Source organism: Bos taurus, chromosome 29 (assembly GCF_002263795.3).
Source record: "Bos taurus isolate L1 Dominette 01449 registration number 42190680 breed Hereford chromosome 29, ARS-UCD2.0, whole genome shotgun sequence".
Taxonomy (NCBI): domain Eukaryota; kingdom Metazoa; phylum Chordata; class Mammalia; order Artiodactyla; family Bovidae; genus Bos; species Bos taurus.
In genome coordinates, this window is record NC_037356.1 from 18,988,871 (window position 1) to 19,016,383 (window position 27,513).

Genomic DNA, 27,513 nt, shown 5'->3' on the forward strand with positions numbered 1-27,513 from the left:
AGAAGTGATAAGACCAGATGCCATGATCTTCATTTTTTGAACGTTGAGTTTTAAGCCAGCTTTTTCACTCTCCTCTGTTGCCCTCATCAAGAGACTCTTTAGTTCCTCTTCGCTTTTTGCCATTAAAATGATGTCATCTGCATATCTGAGGTTGTTGATATTTTTCCCCAGCAATCTTGATTCTTGGGTCTGTTTAGGACTGTTTTTTGCTGCTGTTGTTGTTTTTGGCATTTCTTTCGGTTAGTCTTGTTAAAGGTTTGTCATTTTGCTTATCTTTTTGAAAAACTAAATTTTAGTTTTGTTGATTTTGTCATTGTTTTCCTGTTCTTTATTTCACTTATTTACCAAGTGAATTGGCCCTTGAATGGAGCAAAGGCATTGACAAAAGATGAAAGACATTGCTGCGCAGCCAGAACTGTATGCTATCAATCTTACTCCTAGTTTTCTCCTAGAAGAACTTTTAATAATTTACCAGATTTCTTGTCATTGGGGAAGAAGAAATACTTTTATGGGATTCCTGGACACTGACTGTGAACTTTCTGAAATGTATAACTGGAGATATAAAATCCTGCTATGATTCCTTAGTAAGAGTAGGAACTTTTGAGTATTAGGTGGTCAATAGAATTCTGGTTCAGACCCATATCTTCATTGGGCATAGTGGGTCCCTAGACCACCCTGTGGTTATTTCTCTAGTTCTGCAATGCATACTCCAATAAACATACTCAAAATCATTCACAATCCCCACAGCAATGCTCCATCATCAAATAGATGTGAATATAAGAGTGAGCTCCCCCTGATCCTAAAGCCACAGTAGGTTTCATAGGTAGTTCCATGGCTGCCATGGCAAATTACCACAAATTGAGTGACACCAAAGAATACCATTTCTTATCTCACAGTTTTGTTGGTCAGAAGTGAGGTATGACCTGAGTACTCAAGGTGCTTAGCTGGCCTGTGCTTTTAACTGGGGCTCTGAGTGAGACTCACTCCCAGGTTTATTTAAGTTGTTGGCAGAATCCAGTTTCTTCTGGTTGTTGAAATGAAGTGCTCGTTCATTAGTGATTGTCAGATGGGGGTTCTCAGCTTCTAGCTTGTGACCTTCTCTATCTTCAAATCTAACAGTGGTGTTTTAGCTCCTTCTCATGCTTCAGATTTCTCTGATTTCTCCTTTCTCATGTCTCTGACATCCTTTTCCGCCTTCTTTACTTATTTTAAGAGCTCATGTGACTACACTGGATTCAATCTGATAATCCAGAATAATCTTCCTACTTTAAAGGCAGCTGAATAGTAACCTTAATTGAAAATGTTCTTCTTATAGTCTAACATAACATCATCACTAGTGACACCAGAGGACAAAGATATGTATTATGTATTATATATATATATATATTTCCCAGATCCTGATGCAGGGAAAGATTGAAGGCAGAAGAAGAGGGGGACAAGAGGATGAGGTGGTTGGATGGCATTACCAACTCAATGGACATGAACTTAGGCAAACTCCAGGAGATAGTGAAGGATAGAGAGGCCTGGCGTGTTGCAGTCTGTGGGGTTGCAAGAGCTGGACATGACTTAGAGACTGAACAACAACATACAGATATATGTGTGTATATATACACACATATATATGTATTTAAATGATATATATGAATAAAATGTATGTTTATAATATATATGATATGTAAGGAGATATATATATATATGAATTTTTTCTTATCCCATTTCTCTGTCATTGAAAATAAGATGTGTGACTAGTAGTTAATCTTATATACTAGTACTTAAATTAGAGGCATAAACGTCATCCAGTGATCAACTGTCAGAGCATATGTAACAACCTTATCTAGCATTTTCTGTGATAGCATAAGGTCTAATCCCAACAGTGAATACTTCTCTGAATCATCCCAGAACAATCCAATATTTTTAATCATTTTGAAAATTCTTAGGCTTTATCTTGGAGAAGGAAATGGCACCCCACTCCAGTACTCTTGTCTGGAAAATCCCATGGACAGGGGAGCCTGGTGGGCTGCCGTCTATGGGGTTGCACAGAGTTGGACACGACTGAATGCCTTCACTTTCAGTTTTCACTTTCATGCATTGGAGAAGGAAATGGCACCCCACTCCAGTACTCTTGCCTGGAAAATCCCATGGACAGGGGAGCCTGGTGGGCTGCCGTCTATGGGGTTGCACAGAGTTGGACACAACTGAGCGCCTTCACTTTCAGTTTTCACTTTCATGCATTGGAGAAAGAAATGGCAACCTACTTCACTGTTCTTGCCTGGAGAAGCCCAGGGACGAGGGAGCCTGGTAGGCTGCCGTCTATGGGGTCGCACAGAGTTGGACCCAACTGAGGCCACTTAGCAGCAGCAGCGGCAGGCTTTATCTTTCATTTTTCTTTTAAAATTATTTTTAAAGTATCTGCTTATTTATTTTTGGTTTTGTTGAGTCTTTGTTGCTGCATGTGGGCTTTTTTTCTAGTTGTGATGAGCAGGGGCTACTCACAGTAGTTTCAGTGCACAGACTTCTCATTCTGGTGCTTCTCATATTATGGAACATAGACTCTAGGATGTGTGGGTTTTAATGGTTGCAGCATGTGGGCTCAGTAGTGTGGCTTATGGGCTTAGCTGCCCCATCGCCTGTGGGATCTTCCCGGATAAAGTGTTGAACCCGTGTCTTCTGCATTGGCAGGTGGATCTTTACCACTGAGCCACCAGCAAAGCCTTCATCCCATTTTCGACTGCTTCTTCTTTTGAAACATTAGTTTCATGTGTGTTAGGCCTTTTCTCTTCTTCCCATAAGTGTCATATTCTTTCTTCTGTACGTTTCATGTTTTTTGTGTGTCTCTGTTTCCTTCTTGATATTTGTCTCCTGACTTGGTTTTTTGCTAAACAAATTATTTTGGCTGTGTTTTATCTGCTATTAAATTTGTTCACTGCATTCTTAATTTTTCTTGCTGTATTTTCCTTTGTAGAATTCTTAATTGGTTCTCTTTTTAATAGGTCTCTGTGCTTTGTCACTCAGTCCAACTCTTTGTGACCCCATGAACTCTAGCCTGCAAGGCTCCTTTATCCATGGGATCCTCCAGGCAAGAATATTGAAGTGGGTTGCCATGCCCTCCTCCAGGGGATCTTCTCAACCCAGGGATCGAACCCAGGTCTCCCACATTGCAGGTCTCCCACAAATTTTCCTTTGCCAGCAGTACTCAGCGGGCAGATGGGACCTTCACCTGTTTGGTGGGAGAATTTGGAAATGACCTAATATTAAATATTTACATGTGAATGAAAATAGATAAGAAGGCCATTATGTTGATGAGGGGAGAAAATAATGTGGCTAGAGAAATTATTAGAAAAGATAGAGGTACCATTGAAGGCAAAACCAAACTTTTCTTTCTCATTTGGAATATAAAGTCAATAGTGCTGCTGGATAAGTCATGTAATTAATTCTTTGGCTGTCTTTAGAGTGCTTTATGTCTATCCTACATGTTTATTTCCCCTGTATTTCATTTTTTGATTATTACTCTGCTTGTATATAAACATTCTATTCTTGTTATATGGATATGAGTCCTTTATCTCTCTGAAGATCTTGAATATATTTTTTATTGTTCTTTTCTGATTGTTATCTTAATTATATTTTTGTGCAAGTTATTGTATTAGTTGGCATTATTAGGTTAATTTGGTAACATCACTTACACATTTTCTGATTCCTGGCTGTGAGATCATGTTTTAGAGGATACTCTTCCCAGTGTCTTGATCTGGGATCAGCCTTGCTAGGTTGACTGCTTGTCTAACTTTTTCTCTTGGCATGTCTTCTCACCCCTGACCAAAGAGATTTTTTTCTTATATTTAATGTAGTAATATGTTCAATAATCTATATTTTATATCATTAAAACATAATTTCCTAGGTCTCATAAGGAGAGGAAATAATTTCTGTTATCTTGAAATGAAGAATCTAAATTCTATGACATATAATATTTAGAGTAATTATAACATTGTTTAACTTAAATCAGTTTATTAGCAATTTTAACTTATAAACTACTTTAGTAATAAGGAGGACTACAAATCTCTTACACAAGATATAGATGTTAATATAGTGTCTTGCTATTATGTAAGAGAACATATTTATAAGGACAAGGAATCTGCCAAATTGTCATGTATTAGCTATATGAAGGCAGTGAACTTATGGATGACTTTTTCTCTTTTGATATTCCATAATTTCTGCATTTTATTTTTTTTAAAGAGTATATATTTTTTGAGTCTTTATTCTAAATAACTTTAAAAAGCATACAAGTTGTACAGAATCCTATTAATGTACTTGATTGTAGAGCAAAATTAAAACTTCTCAACTAAATACCTGCAAAGGGTAATTATTCCCAAATTGCTCCTCTTCTTATTCCCCTGTTTTCTTATGCCTCATCTAGTCCAGTCTTATCCCCTATCCTTGGCAGAGATACTACTAACTTCTTTATTTTAGAAATTGAAACACATTTCTGCAGGGTTGTTTTCCTAGGTACAGGAGTCTGGTTCTTTTGGTCCATTGTCTTGCTGAGTTTCCTTGGGATCCTGGCTGCCTACACAACATTGCTACTGGTGAGTAATGTTTCCCATTTTTCCCATTCCCTTCCTGAGTAGTCTCATGAGGTGCTCTGTCTGTGGTATGGTTCCCAGTTGGTGCTGGGAGCCCTCAGATCACTCTTCGCAGAGTCTGGGTTTTCATCAGCCACTTAAATATTAGGCAGGAGGGATAGAGGGGTAAAAAGGGTTGTGCTGTTGGATGGTGTGTCTTTTCATTTTGATCCTTTGAAAGGGCGGCAGAACATCCTTTTTCTCTTCCTGTGTTTCATGGCTTATTTTCTGATTCATTCAGTGTTGTCATTTTAGACACCTGCATCTTCACATGGCAATACACTTATTCATTGGACTACTCATTTCATAGCCCATTTCTTGAGGATCAGTCTTTCTGGATCTTACGAATTATCTAGTGAGTTAAACCTGTTCTGCTTTTCAAATGCTAATCCCCTAATCTAGTGCAAATTACATTTTAGCAAATGTATTTAGGTAATAGAGACCCTGCCTGTTTCCTGACATAGTAGTGTTGTGTAGTGTGAGATATGTGATAGAGTGATAGAGTAGTGTCATGTAGTGTGAGAAATGTAGGCCAGGCAGCAGAGGAGTCTTCAGAACTGGAAAGCTTATGGGAGACTAACTTTTAGGTAACTAGAGTTTTTCAGTGCCCACTTACACATAGGACATGTATATCTTTCTCTGGTTTCATAATTTCTTGTCTCCTCTGATTTCCTTTCTGATACTAAAGAACCCAACCTGCACAAGAGTTGACATTTGCATTAATTTTCTTTCAGCAAAATATATTATATGAGTGACAAGTACTTAGGTTACAGAGATCATTAATTTTTCTTTCAGCAAAATATATTATATGAGTGATAAGTACTTAGGTTACAGAGATCAAAAACGTTTGGTTTCTGTTTTCATACAGGGCACTTCAGAGAAAAGTATGAGAAATAAAGTTACAGTTGTCCTTAATTCAATGAGTATAGAATCTAGCAGGGAACTAGGACATAGACATCACTCCAGTACTCTTGCTTGGAAAATCCCATGGGCAGAGGAGCCTGGTAGGCTGCAGTCCATGGGGTCGCTGAGGGTTGGACATGATAAGTGACTTCACTTTCACTTTTCACTTTCATGCATTGGAGAAGGAAATGGCAACCCACTCCAGTGTTCTTGCCTGGAGAATCCCAGGGATGGTGGAGCCTGGTGGGCTACCGTCTATGGGGTCGCACAGAGTTGGACATGACTGAAGTGACTTAGCAGCAGCAGCAACAGCAGCAGCAGGACATAGATAAAAGTAAGGAACAAAGAGCATTATAATTGTCGTTCAGTTCAGTTCCGTCCAGTCACTCAGTTGTGTCTGACTCTTTGTGACCCCATGAATCGCAGCACGCCAGGCCTCCCTGTCCATCACCAACTCCCAGAGTTCACTCAAACTCATGTCCATCGAGTCGGTGATGCCATCCAGCCATCTCATCCTCTGTTGTCCCCTTCTCCTCCTGCCCCCAATCCCTCCCAGCATCAGGGTCTTTTCCAATGAGTCAACTCTTCGCATGAGGTGGCCAAAGTATTGGAGTTTCAGCTTCAGCATCAGTCCTTCCAATGAACACCCAGGACTGATCTTTAAGATGGACTGGTTGGATCTCCTTGCAGTCCAAGGGACTCTCAAGAGTCTTCTCCTACACCACAGTTCAAAAGCATCAATTCTTTGGCGCTCAGCTTTCTTCACAGTCCAACTCTCACATCCATACATGACCACAGGAAAAACCATAGCCTTGACTAGATGGACCTTTGTTGGCAAAGTAATGTCTCCGCTTTTGAATATACTATCTAAGTCATAACTTTCCTTCCAAGGAGTAAGCATCTTTTAATTTCATGGCTGCAATCACTACCTGCAGTGATTTTGGAGCCCAGAAAAATAAAGTCTGACACTTTTTCCACTGTTTCCCCATCTATCTGCCATGAAGTGATGGGACCAGATGCCATGATCTTCGTTTTCTGAATGTTGAGCTTTAAGCCAACTTTTTCACTCTCCGCTTTCACTTTCATCAAGAGGCTTTTGAGTTCCTCTTCACTTTCTGCCATAAGGGTGGTGTCATCTGCATATCTGAGGTTATTAATATTTCTCCCGGCAATCTTGATTCCAGCTTGTGCTTCTTCCAGCCCAGCGTTTCTCATGATGTACTCTGCATAGAAGTTAAATAAGTAGGATGACAATATACAGCCTTGATGTACTCCTTTTCCTATTTGGAACCAGTCTGTTGTTCCATGTCCAGTTCTAACTGTTGCTTCCTGACCTGCATACAGGTTTCTCAAGAGGCAAGTCAGGTGATCTGGTATTCCCATCTCTTTCAGAATTTTCCACAGTTTATTGTGATCCATACAGTCAAAGGCTTTGTCATTAGAGGGTCCTAAATAAAGTTCTGCCTGGGTACTGAGAAGGAAAAGTTAACTTCCAGCCAGCAAGATTAGGTGAGGCTTCTTGGAAGAGGTGGCACAGGAGGGGGATCTTGAAGGGATGTTAGATTTAGACGTGTTTATGGGGATGGAGGAAAAAAGTTCCAGAACATGGGGGTATCATGACAAAGTCAGGAAGACAGACATACATACAGTTTGACTAGATAAGATGGAGGAATCAGTGATGGTGGTGATTTAGTCGCTAAGTTGTGTTTGACTCTTGCAACCCCATGGACTGTAGCCTGCCAGGCTCCTTTGTCCATCGGGTTCTCCAGGCAAGAATACTGGAGTAGGTTGCCATTTCCTTCTCCAGAAGAATCAGTACTGTTAACATATAAGGTGTAATGAAGAATAATGTGGAATATGGCTAAAGCGATAGGATTTTCAAAGATTTTGGAAGGCCTGAAAAATAGGCCAAGACATTTAGCATTAATTAGATTTCTAGTTAGGATAATCATTCTCAAAGTCATTGTATGGAGAATGTATGTAGACAGAGATTAGTAAGAAACTTTTTAATGAGGAAGATATGATGAATGATGTGCTTGGGTCCACCAAACTGTACTTCACTCATACACAATAAACATAAAATGGTATAGGTAACTTCTAAGATGGAATTGCAGTGTCTAGTAAGCTATATATTTTAACAAGCTTCTACTCTATCCTACCTCTTTTTGGATATAGTGGTAGCAACAGAGGAGACCAGGTTTCTATTTATCTTTCAGTTATTTGTAACCTTAATCAAGTCACATAACTCTTCTAATTCTCAGTTTTTTTTCTTTCAATTGAGAGTGATAATATTTAATAAAATGGTATTTTATAGGGTCTACAAGTGAAAGTGTTAGTTCTTTAGTCATGTTCAACTCTTGGCAACCCCATGGACTGTAGCCCTCCAGGCACCTCTGTCCATTGGGATTCTCCAGGCAAGAATACTGGAGTGTATTGCCTCGCCCTCCTCCAGGGCCTCTTCCCAACCCAGGGATTGAACCCAGGTCTCCCACATTGCAGGCAGGTTCTTTACTGTCTGAGCCACTAGGGAAGCCCAAGGTCTTGTCTGGGACCTAAACTCAGGACCTCTTGTGCTGGAAGCAAGAACCATACTTCATAGACCAACCAGCTCGCCTGTATTGTACATTGGTAAAGTACAAATAAAATCATATCCATAAAATTATTTAAAAAGGTGAGTGTCTTATGCACTCAAACTCTCTTTAATATCCTTAGCATCTAAAGACTCCAGTTTTCAGTCTCCATCTGCACACCGACTTGATGATTGCATAGACTTGGATTTGAATCTAATTAAGATTTATTGACTAATACCAATGTTAACAACTGTGGTTAACAATTGTAACAGTGGCACTGGTTCCTCAAAGAAGAGCTTTTTTTTTTTTTTTTAACATTTCAGTATTATTATTATTTTATTGTTGGCACATTTATAGGAGAAACTTGATTAGATGAGAAGAGGAAGAAAAATTTAAGGAAATTCAATGAGACTATCAAAGAGCTGGCCCCTCACTCTTATTACTAGTTCTGCATAATACTAGGAATAAGCTCCATCACAGGGAAAATAAGTTGGTAGGAACTCTGGAAGAATATCAGTGTGGTGATTGTTACAAATTTGCAGAGAAGATAAACTCTCTCTGGGTTGCTGGTGAAAGTTACAAGTAGGAGGTCACATGGAGCACTGCTTGAAGGGTTGGTGGCATGGAAAGGGAGAGATTTTTAGGCAGAGGAATAGTGTAACAAACCCTTGATGCTGAAAGGGGCAGGTGTAGCGAGAAGTGAATGTAATGCTGGATTGAAAGGAATGTTGAGATGACAACAGTGTTTTGGGTACCACTATGGTGATTTCATTTCAAATTATTCTCCTCTTTTTTTTGTTATTGTTGTTTCAGGTACTTGGATTTTTGTTGTGTTGGGAAAAACAGCGACTGTACCTGCACTGGTATCATAAGGTAGGACATCTGAATCTTCAAATAGGAGGCCTGAGACCAGGACTGAATGTGCCTCTTTGGCACTAAGTATTTAATACAGAGCTTCCCTTTCTTTGTCTCCTTTAGAAAAAAGAAATCTGCTCACACTATTTCAACTGAAATGATTCAGTTTCTAACAGGTGGAACTGGCTTACTGACCATGATGAACTTTATTTTTTCTCACTGCTCTGTGTTAAACTTGCTATGTGTGTTTGTTATTCCCATCCCCATAAAATCTTAAGCAAGCTCCATTAATTTCCCAGTCCTTCATAGTTACAAGGGCATTCCATTTCAATTATTAAATATTTCAGTTCATTGTAATGAATTCCAACTTTATGAGACATTTCCCTTACTCTATTTCACATGACCCAGGCTTGGAAACCAACAGTGGTGAAGAGAACATGACTGTCCTTTTACTTTTCTTCCAGAGTAAGTCTCAGTGAAAGGAGAGATAGGGTAAAGAACACAGTCCCACAGGGAGGGTTTGGTTCCATTAGGACCAAGAAATTGCAATTTTTGGCTCTTTACTGCATGGATTTTTCCATGTGTGTTTTCAGAGACCCTTCTGCTGAGATCTTGACTGCAACTCTTGGTGGATTCAATGCCTGTCTTCCTGTACCCTCTAAAATTTCTCTGCTGATGTCCTTTTTATTCTCCCTGAGTTTGGAGCCCTTTAAAAATACACAAGAAAGTACAAAGGATCTGTTTTTGTTCTGAGGAGACAGACATTACTGACCCAGCATCTGAAGACATGAAGCTCTTTTCCATCATTGCCTCCCTTGTCTTGTTTTGCTATGGGCTTGATCATCTCCAGCACAGCCTCTTGGTATTTATAGACTTTTTCAGGCATGGTTTTCCTTGTATTTCCTCAAATCCAGAAACATGTCAAACTCCCTGAGTGGTCCCCTTAAATTTCCTCTTACTCAAAAGGGAAGTATGAATTGAAAGTATACGTTTAAGAGTTAGAAAGAATGGAAATTGAAGTAATAAGATCATGCAGGGAAAGAGGAAATTGAAGGATAAACGTATAGGTGTTACTGAGATTCCCATAGGTTTTGGAGTTTGGATACCATGAGCAATTTGTCGCTACAAAGGGTCCCTGTGGGCTAAACCATTCTGATTACTATTCTAGAAACCATGCTTACCTTGCCTCTGGCAGTGAGCGCTGCTACTTGGCCTCTGCCACAGCAGAATCTCATCATTGCCTTTGAACTCAGGAAGCCAGTTTCTGTGGCAGTACCTCTCACCTTTATCCAGGCATAAAGCATGGCCGCTATGGTGCTTTTCAAGGATGCTGACACTCTCCTCACCAATGTGTTTCTCAGTGTCCTCTGAGACTGCCTGTAGGGCACAATATGGAGTGGGTTAGCTGACCATAGGTGATAGCATTCCAACAACATTTTCTCTGTAAGAATTATTCTCAGTTTGTTGTAATCCACACATTCAAAGGCTGTGGCATAGTCAATGAAGTGGAAGATATGGGAATACTAGACCACCTTATCTGACCCCTGAGAAACCTGAATGCAGGTCAAGAAGCAACAGTTATAACTGGAAGTGGAACAACAGACTGGTTCAAAATTGGGAAAGGAGTACATCAAGACTGTATATTGTCGCCTTGCTTATTTAACTTATATGCAAAGTACATAATGCAAAAAGCTGGGCTGGGTGAATCAAGCTGAAATCAAGATTGCTGGGAGAAATATCAACAAACTCAGATATGCAGATGATATCACTTCAATGGTAAAAAGTGAAGAGGAACTAAAGAGCTTCTTGATGAAGGCGAAAGAGAGTGAAAAACCTGGCTTAAAACTCAACATTCAAAAAATGAAGAACATGGCTTCTGGTCCCATCACTTCATGGCAAATAGATGGGGAAACAGTGGAAACAGGCAGATTTTATATTCTTGGGTTCCAAAATCACTGTGGATGGTGACTGCAGCCATGAAATTAAAAGACGCTTGCTCCTTGGAAGGAAAGCTATGACAAACCTAGACAGCATGCTAAAAAGCAGAGGTATCACTTTGCTGACTAAGGTCCATGTAGTCAAAGCTATGGAACAACAGACTGGTTCCAAATAGGAAAAGGAGTGAGTCAAGTACGTCAAAAGGTGTATATTGTCACCCCGTTTATTTAACTTATATGCAGAGTACATCATGAGAAATGCTGGACTGGAGGAAGCACAAGCTGTAATCAAGATTGCTGGGAGAAATATCAATAACCTCAGATATGCAGATGACACCACCCTTATTGCAGAAAGTGAAGAGGAACTCAAAAGCCTCTTGATGAAAGTGAAAGAGGAGAGTGAAAAAGTTGGCTTAAAGCTCCACATTCAGAAAACAAAGATCATGGCATCCGGTCCCATCACTTCATGGGAAATAGATGGGGAAACAGTGGAAACAGAGTCAGACTTTATTTTTCTGGGCTCCAAAATCACTGCAGATGGTGACTGCAGCCATGAAATTAAAAGATGCTTACTCCTTGGAAGAAAAGTTATGACCAACCTAGATAGCATATTCAAAAGCAGAGACATTACTTTGCCAACAAAGGTCCGTCTAGTCAAGGCTATGGTTTTTCCTGTGGTCATGTATGGATGTGAGAGTTGCACTGTGAAGAAGGCTGAGCGCGAAAGAATTGATGCTTTTGAACTGTGGTGTTGGAGAAGACTCTTGAGAGTCCCTTGGACTGCAAGGAGATCCAACCAGTCTATTCTAAAGGAGATCAGCCCCGGGATTTCTTTGGAGGGAATGATGCTGAAGCTGAAACTCCAGTACTTTGGCCACCTCATGTGAAGAGTTGACTCATTGGAAAAGACTCTGATGCTGGGAGGGATTGGGGGCAGGAGTAGAAGGGGACGACAGAGGATGAGATGGCTGGATGGCATCTCTGACTCGATGGACATGAGTCTGAGTGAACTCCGGGAGTTGGTGATGGACAGGAAGGCCTGGGGTGCTGCGATTCATGGGGTTGCAAAGAGTCGGACACGACTGAGTGACTGATCTGATCTGATGGTTTTTCCAGTAGTCATATATGGATGTGAGAGTTGGACCATAAACAAGGCTGAGTTCTGAAGAATCGATGCCTTTGAATTGTGGTGTTGGAGAAGACTCTTGGGAGTCTCTTGGACAGCACAGAGAGCAAACCAGTCAATCCCAAGAAATCAACCCTGAATATTCTTTGGAAGGACTGATAGTTAACCTGAAGCTCCATATTTTGACCACCTGGTATGAAGAGCTGACTCTTTGGAAATGACCCTTATACTGGGAACTATTAAAGGCAGACAGAGAGGGTGGCAGCAGAGGATGAGATGGTTGGATGGCATCACCGACTCAATGGACGTGAGTTTGAACAAACTCCTCGAGATAGAGAAGGATAGAGACAAGTCTGGTGTGCTGCATTCCATGGGGTTGCAAAGTTTTGGACATGACTTAGTGACTGAATAACATCAACAACTATAACCTTTTGTCAATAAATTATTGTTTTTTTTTCCATACTGTTTTTTAAAAGGGAACAATGTTAAAAATTTTTTTTAAATTTACACATTAACAAATTGAAAGATAAAAACCATATGATTATCTTACCATATGATTATCTCAGTAGATGCAGAGAAAGCCTTTGACAAAATTCAACATCCATTTATGATAAAAACCCTCCAGAAAGCAGGAATAGAAGGAACATACCTCAACATAATAAAAGCTATATATGATAAACCCACATCAAACATTATCCTCAATGGTGAAAAATTGAAAGCATTTCCCCTAAAGTCAGGAACAAGACAAGGGTGCCCACTCTCACCACTACTATTGAACATAGTTTTGGAAGTTTTGGCCATAGCGATCAGAGCAGAAAAAGAAATACAAATAATCCAGATTGGAAAAGAAAAAGTAAAACTCTCACTGTTAGCAGATGACATGATCCTCTACATAGAAAGCCCTGAAGACTCCACCAGAAAATTACTAGAGCTAACCAATGAATATAGTAAAGTTGAAGGATATAAAATTAACACACAGAAACCCCTTGCATTCCTATACACTAACAATGAGAAAACAGAAAGAGAAATTAAGGAAACAATTCCATTCACCATTGCAACAAAAATAATAAAATACTTAGGAATATATCTACCTAAAGAAACAAAAGACCTATATATAGAAAACTATAGAACACTGGTGAGAAAAATCAAAGAGGACACAAATAGATGGAGAAATATACCATGTTCATGCACTGGAAGAATCAATATAGTGAAAATGAGTATAATACCCAAAGCAATCTATAGATTCAATGCAATCCCTATCAAGCTACCAACGGAATTTTCCAGAGAACTAGAACAAATAATTTCACAATTTGTATGGAAATACAAAAAAGCCTCGAATAGCCAAAACAATCTTGAGAAAGAAGAATGGAACTGGAGGAATCAACCTGCCTGACTTCAGGCTCTACTACAAAGCGACAGTCATCAAGACAGTATGGTACTGGCACAAAGACAAATAAATTTAATTTTCTTTATTTATTCTTTTTGGCTCCACTGAGTCTTCTTTGCTGTACACTGGCTTTATCTAGTTGTGGCAAGCAGGGGCTACTCTTCGTTGTTGTACACAGATTTCTCATTGAGGGTGGCTTTTGTTTTTGTGGAGCACAGACTCTAGGCACATAGGCTTAAGTAGTTGCACCACATGGACTCTGAACTTGTGGCTTATGGGCTATAGAGCATTGGTTAGTAGTTGTGGCTCACTGGCTCTAGAACACTGACTCATTAGTTGTGGCACATGAAGTTAGTTGCTCTGTGGCATGTGGAATCTTTCTGGATGAAGGGTTGAACCCATGTCCCCCTGCATTGGTAGGCAGATTCTCATCCACTGTGCTGCATGAAGTTTTCTTTCTTTCATACAATACAGAGAAATTGCTGGCATCCCAGTTTATTAAGCATGGGTTACTATTGAGTGAAGTTTTCAAATAAACAATTAGAGATGAATAATACCTGGATACTTATATATTGATCTCATATATAACTATATGTGTGTGTGTATATATATATATATATATATATATATATATATATATATACACTTTATATATTGAACTTAGAATTGCTGGTTACTGCACAGTGAGTGGAAGTCACTCAGTCGTGTCTGACTCTTTGCAACCCTGTGGACTGTATATGTATAGTCCATGGATTTTTCTAGGCCAGGATATTGGAGTGGGCAGCCTTTCCCTTCTCCAGGGGATCTTCCCAACCCAGGGATCGAACCCAGGTCTCCTGCATTGCAGATGGATTCTTTACCAGCTGAGCCACAAGGGAAGCCTTTTTCAACAAATTCAGCCTGATTTAATATTATGTTCCTTTCTCCTTGTATAGTGAGGACCTCAAGAATTCATTACCACACACAGGGTTTTTTGATCAATATATTTAATGAAGCCTTCATCTCTCAAGGTATTCTGTGATCTAATTCCAGTTATGAATCCATAGCCAATGAGAAGTGGTGGAGCTGGGTATTAGAAGAGTTGGAATACCCTTCGAAGATGACTAACTTGGTTGGGCCTTTAAACCCTTGGCTTTCAAATCTCCCTGGCAAGGGAATTTCTTTAGGGCTTGGAGTTTCAATGTGCAAAGAACAAACCTAGATGGAAAGAGCACCAGGTATAGTGCATTGTCTTCCACCTAGGCATGCTCAGAGAGCAATAAATGACCTCAATCAAAACTTTTTAAATAGCTAATAACCCAACCTTCTTATAAATGTACTAAATATTTTAATTAGCCAAAAGATAATGGTGAGTCCTTATCTATGAAAATTTCTAGCAGCTTCTATCTGTATATCTAGGTTGCTTATAATAAATAAACCTGGAAGTTATAGATTTATAGGGTGAGAGACATGGCTGGCTGGAGTTGTATAGTTCATGGAATATATAAGAAAAGGATGCACATTTCAGGCAGATGCTTTAACCTCTGAGCCACCAGGGAAGCCCAAGAAAAGAATGAACCATAATGCAAAAGACTTCTTCTGTAGAAAAATGTTTTCTCATACTTTGCTCAAAACACTCCTCATACTTTAAGTCCCAGACCAGAGCATGTATCCTAATACAGGAAAGGAAAGACCTTTTCATGCATAGCTGCTTTTGACAGTCAGATTTATCCAAAAGAAACTATTTGTACCTTATAATTGTCAGTTGCCTTAAATCATAGTAAAACTTGGTGTTGAGTAAGATCACAGAATCACATGAGACTCATGTGAGTCTGATTTGTCTATTAAATGTTTGCGTTATGAGGCATTTGGTCTGCCAACAATTTTTTTTTTTTCAGATTTTCACATCTGTTTGTGTCTTTGTATAGAAGAGATTGGACTATAGGTTATTTTCCCTGTAATTGTCTTGTTCAGTTTGAGTATCAATGTTTTTGTTAGCTTCAAAAAACAAGTTAGAGAGAATTCCCTCTTACTTTCAGGAAGAGTTGGTTAAAATTGAAATATTTCTTTCTTTGTTGTTGTTCAGTTGCAACCCCATGGACTGCCACACACGAGGTTTCCCTGTCTTTTACTATCTCCCAGAGTTTGCTCAAACTCATCTTGATTGAGTCAGTTATGCCATCCAACAATCTCATCCTCTGTGGCCAAATTCTCCTTCTGTCATCAATCTTTCCCAGCATCAGAGTATTTTCCAATGAGTGGACTCTGTATCAGGTGACCAAAGTATCGGACCTTCAGCTTTGGCATCAGTCCTTCCAAAGAATATTCAGGGTTGATTTCCTTGAGAATTGACTGGTTTGATTTCCTTGCTGTTCAAGGGACTCTCAGGAGTCCTTTCCAGCACCACAGTTGAAAAGCATTAATACTTGGTCCTCAGCCTCGTTTATGGTCCAACTCTCATATCCATATATGACTACTGGAAAAACCATAGCTTTAGCTAGACAGACCTTTGTCAACAAAGTGATGCTTTTTATAGGTTTGTCATAGCTTTCCTTCCAAGGAGCAAGTGTCTTTTAATTTTGTGGCTGCAGTCACCATCTACAGTAATTTTAGAGCCCAAGAAAGTAAAGTCTGTCACTGTTTCCTTCCCCCCCCCGCCCCCCGTCTATTTGGCATGAAGTGATGGGACCAGATGCCAAAAGGTTAGTTTTTTGAATGCTGAGTTTTAAGCCTACTTTTTCAATCTCCTCTTTCACTCTCTTCAAGAGGCTCTATAGTTTGTCTTGGCTTTCTTCTATTACAGTTGTGTCATCTGTGTATCTGAGGTTATTGATATTTCTCCCTGCAGCCTTGACTCCAGCTTGAGCTTCATCAAGCCTGGCATTTTGCATGATGTACTCTGCACATAAGTTAAATAAGCAGGGTGACAATATACAGTGTTGACATACTCCTTTCCCAGTTTGGAACCAGTCTGTTGTTCCATGTCCAGTTCTAACTGCTGCTTCTTGACCTGCATACAGGTTTCTCAGGAGACAGGTAAGGTGGTCTGGTATTCCCATCTCTTTAAAAATTTTCCACAGTTAGTTGTAATCCACACAGTCAAAGGCTTTAGCATAGTCAATGAAGCAAGTGTAGATGTTTTTCTGGAATTCCCTTGCTTTTTCTATGATCCAAGAGATGTTGGCAATTTGATCTCTGCTTCCTCTGCCTTTTCTAAATCCAGCTTGTACATCTGGAAGTTCTCAGGTCACATACTGTTGAAGCCTAGCTAAAAGGATTTGAGCTTTACCTTGCTAGCATGTGAAATAAGTGCAGTTGTGCGGTAGTTTGAATATTCATTTGCATTGCCCTTTTTTGAGATTGGAATGAAAACTGACTTTCCAGTCCTGTGCCACTGCTGTGTTTTCCAAATTTTCTGGCATATTGAGTGTAGCACTTTAACAACATCATCTTTCAGGATTTGAAATAGCTCAGCTGGAATTTTGAAAATTAACCATTTAAGTCAGCAAGGCCTGGAATTATTTTGTGAGGTTTGATCATGGATTCAGTTGCTTTCATAGGTACAGAAGTCTCTAGAGGGCACCACAGATGTAGGAAAACTACATTTGAAGGGGAACAAGTTAAAATTGTGTCTTCTTGGATTCAGTGTTCTTTCGATATAAAATGAATAATAAATTTTTAAAATCTGTCCCTGTATTCTTTTTAATGGCTGAGTAATACTCCATTGTGTATATATACCACAGCTTTCTTATCCATTCATCAGCTGACGGACATCTAGGTTGCTTCCATGTCCTGGATATTATAAACAGTGCTGCGACGAACACTGGTGTACACATGGCTCTTTCAATTCTGGTTTCCTCGGTGTGTATGCCCAGCAGTGGGATTGCTGGGTCAGCAGTTCAGTTCAGTTCAGTCACTTAATCGTGTCCGACTCTTTGCAACCCCATGAATCGCGGCACGCCAGGCCTCCCTGTCCATCACCAACTCCCAGAGTTCACCCAGACTCACATCCATTGAGTCAGTGATGCCATCCAGCCATCTCATCCTCTGTCATCCCCTTCTCCTCCTGCCCCCAATCCCTCCCAGCATCAGAGTCTTTTCCAATGAGTCAACTCTTCGCATGAGGTGGCCAAAGTACTGGAGTTTCAGCTTTAGCATCATTCCTTCCAAAGAAATCCCAGGGCTGATCTCCTTCAGAATGGACTGGTTGGATCTCCTTGCAGCCCAAGGGACTCTCAAGAGTCTCCTCCAACACCACAGTTCAAAAGTATCAAATCTTCGGCCCTCAGCTTTCTTCACAGTCCAACTCTCACATCCATACATGACCACAGGAAAAACCATAGCCTTGACTAGACGGACCTTTGTTGGCAAAGTAATGTCTCTGCTTTTGAATATGCTGTCTAGGTTGGTCAACTTTCCTTCCAAGGAGTAAGCGTCTTTTAATTTCATGGCTGCAGTCACCATCTGCAGTGATTTTGGAGCCCAGAAAAATAAAGTCTGACACTGTTTCCACTGTTTCCCCATCTATCTGCCATGAAGTGATGGGACCAGATGCCATGATCTTCGTTTTCTGAATGTTGAGCTTTAAGCCAACTTTTTCACTCTACACTTTCACCTTCATCAAGAGGCTTTTGAGTTCCTCTTCACTTTCTGCCATAAGGGTGGTGTCATCTGCATATTTGAGGTTATTAATATTTCTCCCGGCAATCTTGATTCCAGCTTGTGTTTCTTCCAGTCCAGCGTTTCTCATGATGTACTCTGCATATAAGTTAAATAAACAGGGTGACAATATACAGCCTTGACTTACTCCTTTTCCTATTTGGAGCCAGTCTGTTGTTCCATGTCCAGTTTTAACTGTTGCTTCCTGACCTGCATACAAATTTCTCAAGAGACAGGGCAGGTGGCCTGGTATTCCCACCTCTTTCAGAATTTTCCACAGTTTATTGTGATCCACATAGTCTAAGGGTTTGGCATAGTCAATAAAGCAGAAATAGATGTTTTTCTGGAACTCTCTTGCTTTTTCGATGATCCAGTGGATGTTGGCAATTTGATCTCTGGTTCCTCTGCCTTTTCTAAATCCAGCTTGAACATCTGGAAGTTCACGGTTCATGTATTGCTGAAGCCTGGCTTGGAGAATTTTGAGCATTACTTTACTAGCGTGTGAGATGAGTGCAATTTTGTGGTAGTTTGAGCATTCTTTGGCATTGCCTTTCTTTGGGACTGGAATGAAAACTGACCTTTTCCAGTCCTGTGGCCACTGCTGAGTGTTCCAAATTGGCTGGCATATTGGGTGCAACACTTTCATAGCATCATCTTTCAGGATTTGAAAGAGCTCAACTGGAATGCCATCACCTCCACTAGCTTTGTTCGTAGTGATGCTTTCTAAGGCCCACTTGACTTCACATTCCAGGATGTCTGGCTCTAAAGTCCGTGATCACACCATCGTGATTATCTGGGTTGTGAAGATCTTTTTTGTACAGTTCTTCTGTGTATTCTTGCCACCTCTTCTTAATAACTTCTGCTTCTGTTAGCTCCATACCATTTCTGTCCTTTATTGAGCCCATCTTTGCATGAAATATTCCCTTGGTATCTCTGATTTTCTTGAAGAGATCTCTAGTCTTTCCCATTCTGTTGTTTTCCTCTATTTCTTTGCATTGATCGCTGAAGAAGGCTTTCTTATCTCTTCTTGCTATTCTTTGGAACTCTGCATTCAGATGCTTATATCTTTCCTTTTCTCCTTTGCTTTTCGCTTCTTTTCTTTTCACAGCTATTTGTAAGGCTTCTTCAGACAGCCATTTTGCTTTTTTGCATTTCTTTTCCACAGAGATGGTCTTCATCCCTGTCTCCTGTACATTGTCACGAACCTCATCCCATAGTTCCTCAGGCACTCTATCAGATCTAGTCCCTTAAATCTATTTCTCACTTCCACTGTATAATCATAAGGGATTTGATTTAGGTCATACCTGAATAGTCTAGTGGTTTTCCCTACTTTCTTTAAGTCTGAATTTGGCAATAAGGTGTTCATGATCTGAGCCACAGTCAGCTCCTAGTCTTGTTTTTGCTGACTGTATAGAGCTTCTCCATCTTTGGCTGCAAAGAATATAATCAATCTGATTTCGATGTTGACCATCTGGTGATGTCCATGTATAGAGTCTTCTCTTGTGTTGTTGGAAGAGGGTGTTTGTTATGACCAGTGCATTTTCTTGGCAAAGCTCTATTAGTCTTTGCCCTGCTTCATTCCGTATTCCAAGGCCAAATTTGCCTGTTACTCCAGGTGTTTCTTGACTTCCTACTTTTGCATTCCAGTCCCCTATAATGAAAAGGACATCTTTTTTGGGTATTAGTTCTAAAAGGTCTTGTAGGTCTTCATAGAACTTTTCAACTTCAGCTTCTTCAGCATTACTGTTAGGGCATAGACTTGGATTACTGTTCCCCAGTATGGTTTGCCTTGTAAACGGACAGAGATCATTGTGTTGTTTTTAGAGATTGCATCTAAGTACTGCATTTCGGACTCTTTTGTTGACCATGATGGCTACTCCATTTCTTCTGAGGGATTCCTGCCCGCAGTAGTAGATATAATGTCATCTGAGTTAAATTCACCCATTCCAGTCCATTTTAGTTCGCCGATTCCTAGAAAGTCGACATTCAGTCTTGCCATCTCTTGTTTGACCACTTCCAATTTGCCTTGATTCATGGACCTGACATTCCAGGTTCCTATGCAATATTGCTGTTTACAGCGTGGGACCTTGCTTCTATCACCAGTCACATCCACAGCTGGGTATTGTTTTTGCTTTGGCTCCATCCCTTCATTCTTTCTGGAGTTATTTTTCCACTCTTCTCCAGTAGCATATTGGGCACCTACTGACCTGGGGAGTTCCTCTTTCAGTATCGTATCATTTTGCCTTTTCATACTGTTCATGGGGTTCTCAAGGCAAGAATACTGAAGTGGCTTGCCATTCCCTTCTCCAGTGGCCAACATTCTGTCAGATCTCTACACCATGACCCGCCCATCTTGGGTTGCCCCATGAGCATGGCTTAGTTTCATTGAGTTAGACAAGGCTGTGGTCCTAGTGTGATTAGATTGACTAGTTTTCTGTGAGTATGATTTCAGTGTGTCTGCCCTCTGATGCCCTCTTGCAACAACTACCGTCGTACTTGGGTTTCTCTTACCTTGGGCCATGGGGTATCTTTTCACGGCTGTTCCAGCAAAGCACAGCCGCTGCTCCTTGCCTTGGACGAGGGGTATCTCCTCACTGCCGCCCTTCCTGACTTTCAACGTGGGATAGCTCCTCTAGGCCCTCCTGCGATGGAGCAGCCACGGCTCCTTGGACATGGGGTTGGTCCTCCCGGCCGATGCCCCTGGCCTCGGGCGTGTGGTTGCTTCTCCCTGCTGCCCTCCCTGGCCTCGCGCGTGGGGGCGTGGGGTAGCTCCTAAGGCAGTTCTATTTCCAGTATTTTAAGAAATCTCCACACTGTTCTCCATAGTGTCTGTACTAGTTTACATTCCCACCAGCAGTGTAAGAGTGTTCCCTTTTCTCCACACCCTCTCCAGCATTTATTGCTTATAGACTTTTGGATTGCAGCCATTCTGACTGGCGTGAAATGGTACCTCATTGTGGTTTTGATTTGCATTTCTCTGATAATGAGTGATGTTGAGCATCTCTTCATGTGTTTGTTAGTCATCTGTATGTCTTCTTTGGAGAACTGTCTATTTAGTTCTTTGGCCCATTTTTTGATTGGGTTGTTTATTTTTCTGGAATTGAGCTGTAGGAGTTGCTTGTATATTTTTGAGATTAGTTGTTTGTCAGTTGCTTCATTTGCTATGATTTTCTCCTATTCTGAAGGCTGTCTTTTCACCTTGCTTATAGTTTCCTTTGTTGTGCAGACATTAAAAAGAATACATTTGAATCAGTTCTAATGAGGTGGATGAAACTGGAGCCTATTATACAGAGTGAAGTAAGCTAGAAAGAAAAACACCAATACAGTATACTAATGCTTATATATGGAATTTAGAAAGTTGGTAACCATAACCCTGTATGCGAGACAGCAAAAGAGACACAGATGTATAGAACAGTCTTTTGGACTCTGTGGGAGAGGGAGGAGGGGGTGATTTGGGAGAATGGCATTGAAACATGTATAATATCATATAAGAAATGAATCGCCAGTCCAGGTTCGATGCAGGATACAGGAAGCTTGGGGCTAGTGTACTGGGATTACCCAGAGGGATGTGTACGGGGAGGGAAGAGGGGGGGTGTTTAGGATTGGGAACACGTGTACACCCATGGTGGATTCATGTTGATGCATGGCAAAACCAATACAATATTGTAAAGTAATTAGCCTCTAATTAAAATAAATAAATTTAAATTTAAAAAAATGTCACCATGTAGAAAAGTAAGAAACAGCATTAAAGGTCAGAATATTTAATATTAAGTCATATGATTATTCAGTGTAGTATTAAACTTGGTTTAAAATATCAAAAAAAAAAAAGAAAAAAAGAAAGATGGTAACAATACCCCTGTATGCGAGACAGCAAAAGAGACACAGATGTATTCAACAGTCTTTTGGACTCTGTGGGAGAGGGCGAGGTGGGATGATTTGGGAGAATGGCATTGAAACATGTATAATATCATATATGAAACGAGTCGCCAGTCCAGGTTCGATTCATGATACTGGATGCTTGGGGCTGGTGCACTGGGATGACCCAGAGGGATGGGATGGAGAGGGAGGAGGGAGCGGGGTTCAGGATGGGGAACACATGTATACCTGTGGCGGACTCATGTTGATGTATGACAAAACCAATACAATATTGTAAAGTAATTAACCTCCAATTAAAATAAATAAATTTATATTTAAAAAATCCTGTCCAACAGATATTGGCTGAATGATTACTATGTCAGGCAGTAAGACTGCCTCTTAAAGGCAGTGAGAATATGATCTTACCCAAATATTGTCCTTGACCTCATAAGCTTATAGTCTGTTAAAGAAAAACATATGTTGAAAAGGCAATTACAAATACTGTTGACTTGTGATTATACTGAGTCACTTAAAGTGGTATTGAATATGTAAAATGGCCATTGTTGAAACTTGGTGAGATATGCCAAGCAGTATTGAAGACCCAGCTGAGGTGGAAAAAATTAATTAGTAAAGACATCAGACCATATAGCTGTATAATTTTTTCCAGCCATGCTACATAACTTAGACTTGGCAGCAATAATATTAAATACAAGTAGTACTGGGGGTCTGAGGGGTGGTTAGATTAAGGAGATGAGGAATAAGGTCACTGAAACTGTGAGAACAAATATGTTTCTCAAGGACAGTTATGATCAAAGCCTACTGCATGGAAGTCAGAACATTCTTTTTGTTTCCCCAGATCCTGGTTCTGATAATGATTCCGTTTTTCTCACTTTTGTTATGGATTTTATTAACTTACTGGAAAGACAGGTGGCTCACCATTGGGCTGTCACTTCAGGTAAGCACCGTGCTTAGTTGTAGCCCTGTCTGTCCAGATGCATTCAGACTGACTTTTCAATTTCCTCACAGATCTTAGCTCCTTACGTACACCTGAGCAGCATATCTGTGATGGTTTTGCTTTCGTGGCCTGTGGCCTTCTACTTGATCCATTTGGAAGGAGAAGGTATGTCCTGTGGGTGGAACCTTCCTTGATTCTTCCAGCTCTGGCTTTAACTTCTGTACTTTATTCAGCAGAACAAGCAAAGCACCACCAAATCTTTTTGGACCTCATTTATCTTGTTACTCAAGCATGCTCCTTGTGATCAAACTCACAACCCTACATGTTCTGTCATAACATCCTGTCATAGCATTTCCCAGGCTAAGCAGTCCATCTTCTAAAGAGACATTCTCCTTTTAGAAAAATTAGTATTTTCTCTCATTAACTTTGAGGGAATAGATTGGAGTAGTTTTAGGGAGGGTAGAGGGTGTTTTTTATTTGGCCAGTGGTGGTACACGTCATAGTTCTTTTAGTTTGTATTCAGATATTACTATTTTCAACTCAAGAACCAGGTGCAGATATCCCCTGGACACATCTTAGTCCTTCAAAGCAGTCCATGGTGAGTCTCTGTCATGTCTGAGGACTTCCACAGAAGCAGAAATCTGCCTCTGCCACTGTTTTCCTCTTCATTCTTTGTCCTAATATGATGGAAGCAAATAAGAATCAGAGCTGTAATAAAGCTGTTTTGAGAATGGAGTTAACTCTCAGCACCCTTACTGAGAAACCAGGAGAACCTGCTTCTGTCTATGTCTCTTTTTATTATTACTGGTTAAACAAGGAGTGCTTGCTTCCTGATGTGTCCAAGGATGCAGGAAAGAGAAAAACAGGATTGATAGTGTTGCCATTATGTATGTGTGTATGTGTATGTGGCTGGTGAATTTTAGGAAATGTTTCTGGGGGCAGGAACTTAAAGGGGACAATAATGAACTCTTTTCTTTTTTATTTCCTGAATTTTAGCTAGAATGAGACGTTACCAGATTACAAGTAATGAAAGAAGAAGAAATACATGCTGTAGTATGCTGACAAAATTGAGAGGTTAGAGCTGGAGAGCTAGATTTGAAAGTGACATGGATGGTAATTTTAAAATGTACAAATAGGTTAGATCCTCAAAGGTATAAAATAGTAAATGTTGAGATATTGCCAGTGATAACAGGTATTGTGATTAGTCTGTGTGTTTGTGTATGTGTGTGTGTGTTTAAGAGAGGAGTGGGGGAGAGAGAGAAATACAACTATGTATTGAGGGTCTATGATGAGTCAATAGTGTCATATCAATTGCATGAGATAATACTAGTAGTAGAATAGCTCCATTTTTCATAATGAAGAAAATGAATACCCAGAGAGGTTAAACAATAAGTCTGAGTCACAAAATTAGAAAGTAGTAAAGTCTGCTTTGTATTTGGATTTCTTTCAACTAGTATCCCTTCCACTATTCCTCTCTGCCATCAATACCTGGGCATTTTAGGCTGATCTTTAAGGGCTTGAGAGCTTTCTCAGAACCAGTCAAACTCCTCCTCTTTCTGAGAAGCTACTCCTTAACATTCCCTCTCCTTCCTGCCTCCTGTACAATTTATTCCCTTGTTAATTTGTATTTGTAAGTTTTTGTTGTTGTTCAGTTGCTAAGTCATGTCCAACTTTTTGTGACCTCATGGACTGTAGCATGCCAGGCTTCCCTGTCCATCACCATCTCCTCGAGTTCACCCAAGTTCATGTCCATTGAATTGGTGATGCCATCCAACCATCTCATCCTTGGTCACCCCCATCTCCTCCTGTTCTCATTCTTTCCCAGTTAACAAGGTCTTTTCCAGTGAGTCAGCTCTTTGCATCAGGTGGCCAAAGTATTGGAGCTTCAGCATAAGTCCTTCCAATCAATATTCAGGGTTTATTTCCTTTAGTATTGATTGTTTTGATCTCCTTACTGTCCAAGGTACTCTCAGGAGTCTTCTTCAGCACCACAATTCGAAAACAAATTCTTCAGTGTTCAGCCTTCTTTATTGTCCAATTCTCACATCTTGACTATTGGAAAGACCATATTTTTGACTATACGGACCTTTGTCAGCAAACTAATGTCTTTGCTTTTTAATATGCTGTCTAGGTTTGTTATAGCCTTCCTTCCAAGAAGCAAGTGTCTTTTAATTTCATGGTTGCAGTCAGCATCCCCAGTGATTTTGGAGCCCAAGAAGAGAAAATCTGTCACAACTTTCACTTTTCCCCATGAAGTGATATGACCAGATGCCATGATCTTAGTTCTTTTAATGTTGAGTTTTAAGCCAGCTTTTTCACTCTTCTCTTTCACCCTCACCAAGCAGCTGTTTAGTTTGTCTTCACTTTTTCCTATTAGAGTGGTATCATCTAAATATTTGAGATTGTTAATATTATTCCCAACAGTCTTGATTTCAGTTTATAACTCATCCAGCCTGGCATTTTGCATGATATACTCTGCATATAAGTTAAATAAACAAGGTGACAGTATATAGCTTTGTTGTACTCCTTTCCCAATTTGGAACCAGTCCTTGTTCAATGTAAGGTTCTAACTGTTAATGCTTCCTGACTCGCATACAGGTTTCTTAGGAGATAGGTAAGATGGTCTGGTATTTCTATCTCTTTAAGAATTTTCAAGAGTTTGTTCCAATCCATACAGTCAAAGACTTTCTTGTAGTCAATGAGGCAGCAGTGGATGTTTTTCTGGAATTCCCTTGGTTTCTCTATGATCCAACGGATGTTGGCAATTTGTTCTCTGGTTCCACTGCTTTTTCAAAACCCTGCTTGTTCATCTGGAAGTTCTTGATTCAAGTACTACTGAAACCTTGCTTGAAGGATTTTGAGCATAACCTTACTAGCATGGAAAGTGAGCATCCAGTAGTTTGAACATCCTTTAGCATGATCCTTCTTTGGAATTTGGATGAACACTTACCTTTTCTAGTCCTGTGGCCATTGCTGGGTTTTCTAAATTTGCTGATATATTGAGTGCAACACTTTAACACCATCATCTTTTAGTATTTTAATTAGCTCAGCTGGAATTCCTTCACTTTCATTAGCTTTATTGGTAGTAATGCTTCCTGAAGCCCACTTGACTTCACACTCCAAGATGCATTTGCAATAATTTTAACTTAATAATCATGCTTGTATTTGGGTTTTGCTTTCAAATAATTGAAATGTGGCGGACCTGAGAGAAATAATAAATCTGTGAGTTCACAGAGTCAATGAACCCATGGATTCATTATTTACTATAACTATTTTGGGGGGATACTTATTTGCTTGGGATGGTTCTCCATTCCTCTTTTCTTTTTCGTCACTTTTTCATTCCAACTTTTTCAGCTCTACAAGTGGCTGTTGGAGTGCCCTTTTTTTTTATCCTTTTATGTCTCTATGTGGTGCCATTTGGGACTTACTCTCCCTGCCTTCAGGAGAAGGAGAAATTGGCACCTAAGCCAAACTTCTTTGGACATAGAGGTGCACCCATGGTAAGTCTGAGCTAGATGGATGTGGGTATGCATGGGTGTGGATGAGACAAAGGCACATCAGATCCTCAGAAACCCCTGGAGAAATAAAGAAGTTGGCTCGAGATGACAAGATAAGTAATAAATTGTAGAGGTTGGATTTAATTCTCCTAATTCTCAGTCCGTTTCTCTTTATTATGTCCAGTGACATTGTCTCAGATGAGCAGAATTCCCAAACCAGATTCAGGAGAGGAGAATGTAGGCAGGTTCTTAGAACATAGAGCCAAGAAAACCAAACTCTGCTTCCTAAAGTCCTTTCATTACTGTGCCCCTTTCCTTGGGATTTCCCTGGTAGCTCAGATGGTAAAGCATCTGCCTGCAATGCAGGAGAACTGGGTTTGATCCCTGGGTCAGGAAGATCCCCTGGAGAAGGAAATGGCAACCCATTCCAGTATTCTTGCCCGGAGAATTCCATGGACAGAGGAGCCTGGTAGGCTACAGTCTATGGGATTGCAAAGAGTTGGACACGACTGAGCGACTTCACTTCACTTCACTTTTTCCTATGCTAAAATGGATGTCGGCAGAAAAGACTGTGAGATTAAAGGCCTGATGTCCTTTTCTTCCACAGCTGGGGCCTGAGAATACCATAATGTCCTTTGAGAAAGCTGTTGAATATGGGGCCCATGGACTGGAGAGTGATGTACAAATAAGGTAGGAAAGAAGGGACCAGAGTGGGAGGAGAAAAGACCAGTGGATGACTCCAGCCTGGCCCAAGCTATAGAGAGGGCAAGCCCTGGGAGTTTCTCCCTTATTCTCCTGGCACATCTGCACATAACACAATACATGAATCACTTCTCCTTTACAAACCACGTCTCTGCATCTCTACATTCTCAATCACAGGTTTATAAATCACACACTGTATATAGTCTCCACACATAGCTCAAATTTGTCCTCCCTGCAAACATGCTTGCAGCTTGCCTCTGTGCCCTACCTTAGCAATCTAACTAACATTTCCTAGGCATCGCCTGCATTCCTACTATATCCTTCTTCTGAGTGCTAGTGAGAGGCAGATGAGTGAGACAGAGTCGTGCCTAAGAGCTGTTTGCAACTGGTGAAGGAGACATGGCATGTTTACAAATAAACACAGTATAGGACCATTTATGGTGAGTGCCTTCTTGGGGGTGGGGGTGGGGTGGGG

At 40.3% G+C, this 27,513-nt stretch overlaps 1 protein-coding gene across 2 annotated transcripts in view; it reads left to right on the forward strand.

Annotated features, from left to right (window-relative positions):
- The window catches only part of LOC524642 (glycerophosphodiester phosphodiesterase domain-containing protein 4), a 128,233-nt gene that overhangs the window by 22,682 nt on the left and 78,038 nt on the right, over positions 1–27,513 (forward strand). Inside the window, exons 4-10 of one of the 2 annotated variants that reach the window (XM_024987578.2) lie at positions 4,484–4,577; positions 8,900–8,959; positions 22,741–22,839; positions 22,911–23,004; positions 23,836–23,913; positions 26,194–26,339; positions 26,944–27,026. In XM_024987578.2, coding sequence (XP_024843346.1) covers positions 4,484–4,577; positions 8,900–8,959; positions 22,741–22,839; positions 22,911–23,004; positions 23,836–23,913; positions 26,194–26,339; positions 26,944–27,026 — 654 coding nt within the window. The remainder of the gene's footprint in view (positions 1–4,483; positions 4,578–8,899; positions 8,960–22,740; positions 22,840–22,910; positions 23,005–23,835; positions 23,914–26,193; positions 26,340–26,943; positions 27,027–27,513) is intronic. The other variant, XM_059883241.1, reaches the window with a different exon arrangement.